The 9,341-nt window shown below is 40.0% G+C and overlaps 1 protein-coding gene across 1 annotated transcript; it reads right to left on the bottom strand.

The window, feature by feature from the left end:
- Positions 1 to 709: 709 nt before the first annotated feature.
- Positions 710 to 4,539, bottom strand: LOC101292910. Its single transcript, XM_004301856.1, has 6 exons — positions 3,899 to 4,539; positions 3,510 to 3,812; positions 2,640 to 3,423; positions 2,373 to 2,519; positions 1,439 to 1,562; positions 710 to 1,266 (listed from the first exon to the last, which is right to left on the bottom strand). The coding sequence occupies exons 1-6, from the start codon at positions 4,537 to 4,539 to the stop codon at positions 710 to 712; spliced, it is 2,556 nt and encodes an 851-aa protein (XP_004301904.1).
- Positions 4,540 to 9,341: the final 4,802 nt, after the last annotated feature.

Here is a 9,341-nt window from a genome sequence, read left to right as displayed (position 1 = left end):
CCAATACAAGTTTTCAAAATTCACAAGAGCACAACCTGTAGAAGTACAGTANCTATTAACATAGATAGCTAGTTATTCGATAAAAACATGTCATGATAAAGATGCAGTATTTGACAATATGATATGCAAGATCAAACTAAAGCTGATAAAGATGCAGTACTTGACAATATGATCTGTAAGATCAAATTAAAGCTGATACGGATCAAAAAAAAAAAGACAACCAAAATGAATTGTGGAGAAGAATTAGGGTTAGAGGAGAAGACATGTTTTCGAAAATTTTAAGGTAGAAGACGTTGAAAAGAATACTTCTAGCGTGATATTTTTTTTTTAATAATAAATGTATGTTTTGGTCATTTAGCTTACCTATAAAATCTCAACAGAAACATAAAATAGTAAGGGTGTGTATTTAAAATTTCTCACAAAATAATATACATACCAAAGATAAGAAAAATAATAATCTCAAACTCAACAACGAATGTCAGGTGTAGAGAAAATTGTATACCGAAAATGTACGGTGCATGTTACCATAATTTGTAAAGTACAATATAGTTATTTCTTTCTCATGATAAAGAGATTTTTAAAATGTGATGACCTTCAATCATATATTTCTTAACAGTTGAGATTCTAATATAAATACAATATAGTTATCTTTGAAAACTTGGGTTATTACAAACATAAGTGACGAGTCAACCTCTAACCAAATGTGCTTCTAGTCTCGTACCCAAGCAAGCTCAATAGCAACTATAACTGTCATCACCTCTGCTGCTACAGAACTAGGAATGTCAATGTTGGAAGAAAAAGCACCAATAACATGACCTTTAAAGTCACGAAAAACAGCACTAAAACCTCCAACACCCTCTGCATGCTTCCAAACTCCATCCGAATTAATCTTCACCCACCCAATGACTGGAGGATGCCAAACAACCTCAATTGGAGCTCTTCCCAATCGACACTCTGCACCAAAACTCTTTATTATCCGTAAATCCTGAACTGAATTATTCATTGGACCATTTGCAAGCCGACTAGCCGCTCTAATGTGCCCCAAAATGAGATGACAAATTGAAGCCACAGAGAACGACTTACGGTCAAATCTGGTCTTATTCCTCGCATGCCATACAAACCATAAAATAGAAGTAAAACAGATCAACCAAAGCTCCTTAAGCTGTGAGCTACGTCCCATACTCAGACCTTTGTGAAATAAATCCACAATTGTATGAGGAGTAACCCCCAGATCAAAAAGAGATAAGAAATAAGACCATATAGCAGCTGTAAAGGGACAATGCAAGAAAATATGTTGCAGGGACTCAAAGCTCACATCTTGAAACCCAAGCCACTCCTCGACGTTGTATAAGCTCATCACAAATTACTCTCCCTTTCAAAACCTTCCAAGCATGTAGAGACATTCTAGGCATAATAAATCTAGACCATAAGGACTTACCCCAAGGCATGGAGGGAGATGGATGCCGTAAAAATTGGTAAGCATGCTTTGCAGTCAAATCTCCTGTAGATGAAGGCATCCAAATAAGAGTGTCCTCCATCGAAGCATTAGTAGCAAGAGGGACCTGCTCAATTTTATTACATAAAGCTGGAAAGTGAAGTTGAAGTAGATCATGAAGCACCCAAGAACCATCAACAATAAAAACACAAACCAAATCCTTGTTCCCTTGCAGACCATCATGGGCACCAAAATAATCAACAATAGGTCTCCCCATAAAATTATCATGCCAAAAAGAGATATTATCTCCTGAGCCTATCAACCATTGAGAATTTTATTTGACAACACCCCAAAACGGACGAACTCCAGGCCATATAGAGGAGGAGGCATAAGAGCGACGTTGAGAAAATCTGTTCTGATAAAAGAACATCCCTCTGATGGACATGAAAATATCTCCCAACAACACTTTAGTAAAAGTGATCGATTAAGAACCACAAATTGCTTCAAACCTAAGCCACCCTCATCCACAGGAACACAACAAGATTTCCACGCTACTAAAGGAATCCCAAGTTTATCAATTGAACCAGACCATAGAAAATTACGGCACCATACCTCAATACGGCGTAGCAAAGAAACCGGCCACTCATACACTTGGAATGTATAAACGAACATACTGTAAATCACTACTTTAATAAGTTGAAGTCTTCCAGCTATAGACAAAAATGAGCCCATCCAACTTGACAATTTAAGTCTGATTTTATCCACAATCGGTTGAAAATGTAATACTCGTGGCTTACCTTTAAAAATAGGAGCCCCCAAGTAAGTGAAAGGGGCTGAACCCAATGGAATTCCCAAGAGACTTGAAATAGAATATATAATGTCGTCGCCGATAAATATGTTTCCCAATGAACACTTGCGACTTGCTCTTATTAACTACCTGGCCAGATACACTTCCGTAGTCCTCCAAAAAACTCATAATTCTTTGCAGATTGCGTTTATCACCCCGACAAAAAACAATGACATCATCTGCAAATAATACATGTGAGGGAGCAATAGTGCCTCTAGGAGAAGAAATACGATGCAGCTGCCCATTAGAAACCATCATAGAAATACCACGACTTAGAACTTCTTCAGCCAAGCAAAATAACAAGGGAGAGAGAGGGTCACCTTGACGAACACCTCTACCACAAGAGAAATAACCCACCTGCCTTCCATTAAAGAGAATAGAAAGTTTTGCTGACTTAAGTAAGGCACACACCCAACGAACAAAAGTATGATTGAAACCAAAAGCTTGCAGTACATGTAGCAAAAAATCCCAGGATAGGGTATCAAAGGCCTTCGTAATGTCGACCTTGACCGCTACATTACCACCAAAACCTTTGGAGTCCAACAAATTAAAACACTCTGAAGTTGTGAGGATGCAATTTGATATGTTTCTACCTGGAACAAAAGCATGTTGTTGAGGGGAGATAATACGAGCTGATACTGAAGACAACCGAAGAGCAAGAATCTTTGGAATAATTTTGAACACAAAATCAGTGAGAGCAATAGGACGGAATTGTTTGGTTGAATCGGCATGCTCCACTTTTGGAATCAAAATGATAAGCCCAGAATTAAATGATGCCGACAGCTGACCATTGACAAAAAAGTATTGCACTGCATTCACCACATCAACGCCAACAATATCCCAACAAGAAGCAAAAAAATGCCCATTGAACCCATCCGGACCTAGAGCGCTATCAAGATCCATTGCTTTTACTGCCTTTAATATCTCTTCAGGAGAAGGGATCGTAGTCAGAAAAATGTTTTCCTCCTCTGTGACCATAGAAGGAATAATATTGTCCACTAAACCACTGTCAACATAATCCACATGCTTTGCAAAAAGATCCAAGTAATAATAACCAATATAAGTTTGAATAACCTGGGGGTCATCCATTACCTGATCACCATCCCGTAAAACTGTAACTGAGGAGCGACATCGACGAACCCTACACATAGCATGAAAAAAGAAGAGTTACGATCCCCTTCAGATAACCAGCGCACCCTTGATTTTTCACTCCAGAAAGTTTCTTACAACCGAAGAGAGTCATTCAAATTTGCTTGTAGTTCAGTCTCCTTTGCAAAATCAGCTTCTGAACCTCCTGAACTTGCAATTTCATTCTGAATATCCTCTAAAGCCTTAAGATCTTCTTTGACTCGACGATGAACATCTCCAAAAACTACCCAGTTCCAAATACGAAGAGCTTTCCGCAACACTCGCAATTTATGTTGAATACTTGAAAGAGGGCAGCTTAGGGAATTTGTAGCAGACCAACAGTTGTAAACAAAATCTTTGAACTGCTCATGCTCTAACCACATCTTTCGAAACCGGAAAAGACTTCGACAAGGCCATAAAATTTGGAAAAAGACATTACAATAGGGTGGTGATCCGAGCAAGTGCGGGGCAAAGTAAAACAATCAAACTGATCCCAGGCATCCAACCACTCCAAGCTAGCGAGACTACAATCCAGGCGCAACTCAACATTTCCACGAAGTCCGCGCCTACGTACCCATGTAAACTCTGCACCTTTAGTGACAACATGAACAAGCTCACATACATCTGACATCACTTGAAACTCCTCACAAGAACTCATACAGACTGGACCGCCACCTTTCTTTTCATGCATACCAAGCACTGCGTTAAAATCTCCAAAAACTAACCATGGACCATTAACAAAGCGACCCTTAACGTCAGTGATATCCTCCCATAACTTTCGACGACCCACAACAGTAGTGCGAGCATATACTGCTGTGACAAAACAGTTTGTTGAGTCAAACATCACCTGTAAGGATACTTGCTGATCAGAGCTATACAATACTCTAACCCACGGAACAAGAGAAATCTTGCAGAAAACCCATAAATTAGGTTGTTGAGAACCACGATCATTGGCACCGATAAACTGCATGCCCAGGTTACGCCAAAAAGAAGCAGGAATAGACTCCAAAGCTACGAATGGCTCTGCTATACATAAAATTTCCAGACTATGAGAACGAACAAACTCCTTGAAAGCATTTTGAGTAGGGTCATTGGCAATACCCCTCAAATTCCAATAAAAGATCTTCATTGAGAAATAGTTTTTGTAAGCTGAACATAAGCCTCTCGACTCTCTGCACGAACTGCCTTCCTTGAAGATTTACGACGACCCACCACCTCAATGAACTCAGAGGCTTCCCGTTCAGTTTCCTCATACCAACTGTCAATAGGGGCAGAGGAGTTAGCTGCTCTAGATCCGGAGTTCGAGTCTGAAGCACTTGTGTCACCAACTTGTTTCTCTACATTACCCTCATCACCTCCTCGTTGGTTTGTCCTAAAGGCCATATCAGAATGAACAATGGGAGCAGCGTGTTGATTCACAGCTCGCTCAACCACATTCAGAGCTCCATCAGGTTCACACACCACTTGCTCAACCACATGTTGCTCAACCACAGCTTGCAGGACCACGTTCATATCTATTACAGGAGCTACAACCTCTTGCTCCATTGGATGCTCAATGATATTTTGCTCAACAAGTGCAGCTTGTTCACCCTCAACCACTTCTTGACCCACCATAGCATCCACAACTTGATCAACCATATGACCACCGTTGTGCATATCCACCGCAGGCGTAGGGGATTTGCTTGCAAAAGATGGACCTTCACCATCATCTTGAGTGTCATTGTTGCCTAAAACAACAACTAAATCCTTCTTCCCTTTATCTACTGGCACAAACACTTGCTTGGTTTTACGCCGCCGACGCCTCGGCTTGCGGGAGCGACCACGGACTGGCTCCGGCACTACACTTGTCTCCCCGGTCTTCCGCAAAAGTTTGCATGTTGTCACCATATGCCCAACATTACCACAATGAGAGCATAAATATGGAAGGCGTTCATACTCCACCTCCATTATCACAGTCTCCCCATTCTTGCGACGGACAGCTAATTCACGAGGAGGATCATATGATAAATCAATGTCCACTAGAACCCTTGCAAACAACCCGAATTTCCTCTCTGAAGTGTTATGATCAATTTTCACCGGAACCCCAATGCCATGTGCAATTTCAAAGAGAGTGCGAGGCTCCCAGAACTCAAGCCCTAGATCCCAAAGATTCACCCATACCTGAGCGTTCGTGTTCTTTTGACTTGCCGGGGAGAAGTTCGGCGTCCATTGCATGAAACGCAACACCCCTGGCTTAAGAGCAATTGATCCCTTTTCCCAAACCTTTGAACGAGTAGCCTCTGAGGCAAAGTTGAAGGTGTAGTACCCTTTTCCCATCGGAATGATTCTCCAACTTCCAATATCACCCCACAACAATCCCAATTTACGGGAGAGATCAGATGGAGAATATGGCTTCTCATTCGACGCTAGATGGACACGACCCAAAAGCATGTTCCTGCACTTCTCCAAACCAGATTGGTACCCTTCCTCTGAGATTGTGACAGTAGTCTTCCCATCATGAATCTCTGGGAGAGGCAAACTGGAGATTGGAATCACTGGCGCGGCGACCGCAGACGCGTACGATCTAGGAGGCGCAGTTGTACAACCATCAAGAAAAGACCATGGACAGATCGGCCGTGTCGCAGACATAGCTCAGGGAATAACTGACGGAGCAAAACAATTATGCAAGACTGAAACAGAGAAAAACCCTAAGACGGTGAAACCCTAGAAAAGCCATCCGAGGGTTTTTTCGCTCAAAAAATTTCATAATTTGATCATGATGATAATCCTCAGGGTTGTCATGATCATTAGCAAGGAACAACAAGCAGCTGATTTGGTTCTTACCACATTATGTGACATAATAAGTTAATAACATTCTTGGCCTAGCAAGAATGTTACCACATTGGATGAATTATATATGAGCTTCTTGGTGGTCTTGAAGTACTGCATGCCGTTAAATTTGAGTCCAAAATTATGGATGTTACTGTCAGACTAATATGTGAGGTGTGCAACGAGGTGGTGAGGACTACCTTGTGCCTTCGCCGATGCCCCCAGCTGACTCGAGGGCCGGCAATGTCTCCAACAGTTGGTCCTGTTCAGCATCATCGCTTTGTCGTTTGTAACAGATGCTCCGCAGAAGCAACCATCTCCATATTAAGGGTGGGAAACCAAGCTATAGACAGTAACGATAGGGCGAAGGCATGCATGGAGATCCAGCTAGTCGGGCGGTTTCAAGTAGTTACTATGGAGCTTTTTGGTTCAGTTGGTATGAGGTTACCTTGCTCAAACTTCTGTTGCCAAGGACCGCCAAACTCCAATCCAAATAGACGATATCAAGGAAATCTGATAAAAACCAGTTTTGTCCCCGAACAGGGTTATACGATCAAAGTAAGCTAGATAGCTATCATTATTCTAAGTGTGTGTGTATATATATAGCTTCTAATTTCTTGTTCTGTGTATTATTTCAGTTTGGTCGTCTCAAGGTGGATGGACGATCACTTGAGGTGAACGGAATCGACGGTTATTGGACGGAAGCTCCGTGGAGGGCTTGTGGATTTTTTGAAGGTTTTGGGTTGGGAGACAGGACTCAATTCTGTTTGATTGTTCCACAATGGCCTCCAACTCGCCAGCAAATAGATGACTACGTACGGGAGAAGACTTTGACAGTCTGCAGGAACGCATGGAGGGCTGAGTTTCATTTCCTCTGATGAAGAAAGCAAACTATTGATGGCAACAAGAAGATGCCCCTCTTTCTTCAAGGTTCTTATGGGGGATCACTTAATTCTGTTACAAATTGGTAAGTCCAAGCTCCTCAACTGAAAAGCAAAGTGAAGTTAAAATGGTTAATTTGTCTGTATAAATATGTGGGTTTTGTAGTTTCACTGAAACAAATGTGAGCCTTGATCCACAGTTATGGAAAAAACGCTTAATTCATTTCATGCTTCATAGAATTTACTATTGTGTTTCAGTTCACTTAAAAATAGTGAAGTCTCAGTCAGTTGCTGGATAGAAGGTAAAGATAAATACCAAATCTTTTATCTTTGATGTTACTGGTAGGTTGTGCAGTTTCAGTAATTCAAACTAGACTTTGAGTAAGCAGTGTTAAATACAGAAGTTCCCTTTTATGCTTGGGCCTCTGTTGTGTGCTTTAATTCAGTCTCTAGCTATCATAGATGTTTTGGAGTTTCCCTAATTCAAAGATGAGCATTGATCAATGGTTGTCACTCTTGAGTGCTAAACCTTCCATCTTATCATGCTTTGTGTTCTGTAATTTGGAGTGTTTGTTGATTTTTATCATACTATTCCCACTAAGTGAGTTCATGATGGAGCTTCTGTGACAAATTGGTAAGCCCAAGCTCCTCAACTAAAAAGGCAAAGTTATAATGGTTAAGCTGTCTCTATAAAGATATGTGGGTTTTGTAGTTTCAGTGTTTCACTGATAATGGAGTCATTTCATGCTTCATAGTGAATTTGCTATGTGTTTATTCAGTTCACGTACAACTGTCATATGGCAGAAGTCTCAGTAATTAAAAGGAGATCTTGAATCTTCATCATGGCTACTGCATGCTGTAGGTCTGGCATAAATAACAACCAAAACATCAATTAGAGAAGAAGAAATATATCATCTTTGATGGCAATATATAACAAGAAGATAGGTTCTAATATATAGGGGATCACTTAATTCTGTGAAAAATTGGTAAGTCCAAGCTCCTCAACTGAAAAGCAAAGTGAAGTTAAAATGGTTAATTTGTCTGTATAAATATATGTGGGTTTTGTAATTTCACTGAAACAAGTGTGAGCTTTGATCCACAGTTATGAATAATAAAGCTTCATTTCATGCTTCATAGAATTTACTATGTGTTTTTAGTTCACTTAAAAATAGGGAAGTCTCAGTCAATTGCTGGATATATAGAAGGTAAAGATAAAAACCAAATCTTTTATCTTTAACGTTTGAGTCAATGGACAACTCCCACCAATATTTTGTTCATATTGGAGAGTAATTGGGTTGTACATGCAATAAGAACTAGTTCTCTTTAGTCTCTTGAACCCAACCTACCTATAGGCTATAGCTGCTTAACTGCTTAAGCACTATACAAATCCTAATAATATGTAAACTAGTCTAATTAAGGCACCGACTTACTTCTCCAAAGCATTCCCTTTTCTTAGTTACTGCTGCCAATGCTATCTTCAACTGTTCTTATCATTTGAAGGCATCACTCATAATACCTATGCAAGGGATTGCAAGCTATCTCTGTGTTCCTTTTACTCACCTTTGTAGCCAGTACCTAATCCATTTTTTACTATTACCATTTAATTTTAATTGTCACCATCCTCATTATTACTGAAGGTGTTGAAAAACTTTATTGCAAGGAAGCTTGATTCACATTCTGCTATGGAAATGCCCAACTTTGGTTTAAATTTGAACCTACCAAATAAAAAAGAGTCATTGGGAGGCTCTTCTATTACCTTCGGATTTATGCATGGTTCCGTGTAGTAATAATTAATCAATGTTTCCACATTGAGTCATATGGATCAGTACTGAAGTATTGAAATTTAAGAAAATTGATAATAAAATACTTTTAAAAATTGATCAGAAATTTAAGATGGATCAGTACTGAAGTATTGATGAAGAAGCAAACTATTGAAGAAGACAGACCAAAGAAAATATTTGCAGATTTACATAGCCCCTCCATTATTGAAGAAGAAGAAAACTACTGATGGCAACAAGAAGAAGAAGCCCCTCTTTCTTCAAGGTTCTTATAGCTAGGGGATCACTTCTGTACTGACAAATTGGTAAGTCCCAAGCTCCTCTTTACTATGTGTTGCAGTTCACTTAAGAATGGGGAATTAAGTTTCAACCCCACAAACTATTTAAGCAGCAGATTGCAGAATCTTCATCATGGCTTCCTCCATGCCATAGGGCTGGCTGGCAAAGTAAATCAAACCCAAAAC

Source organism: Fragaria vesca, linkage group LG5 (assembly GCF_000184155.1).
Source record: "Fragaria vesca subsp. vesca linkage group LG5, FraVesHawaii_1.0, whole genome shotgun sequence".
Classification (NCBI taxonomy): Eukaryota; Viridiplantae; Streptophyta; class Magnoliopsida; order Rosales; family Rosaceae; genus Fragaria; species Fragaria vesca.
This window is presented reverse-complemented; position numbering and strand designations above follow the sequence as displayed.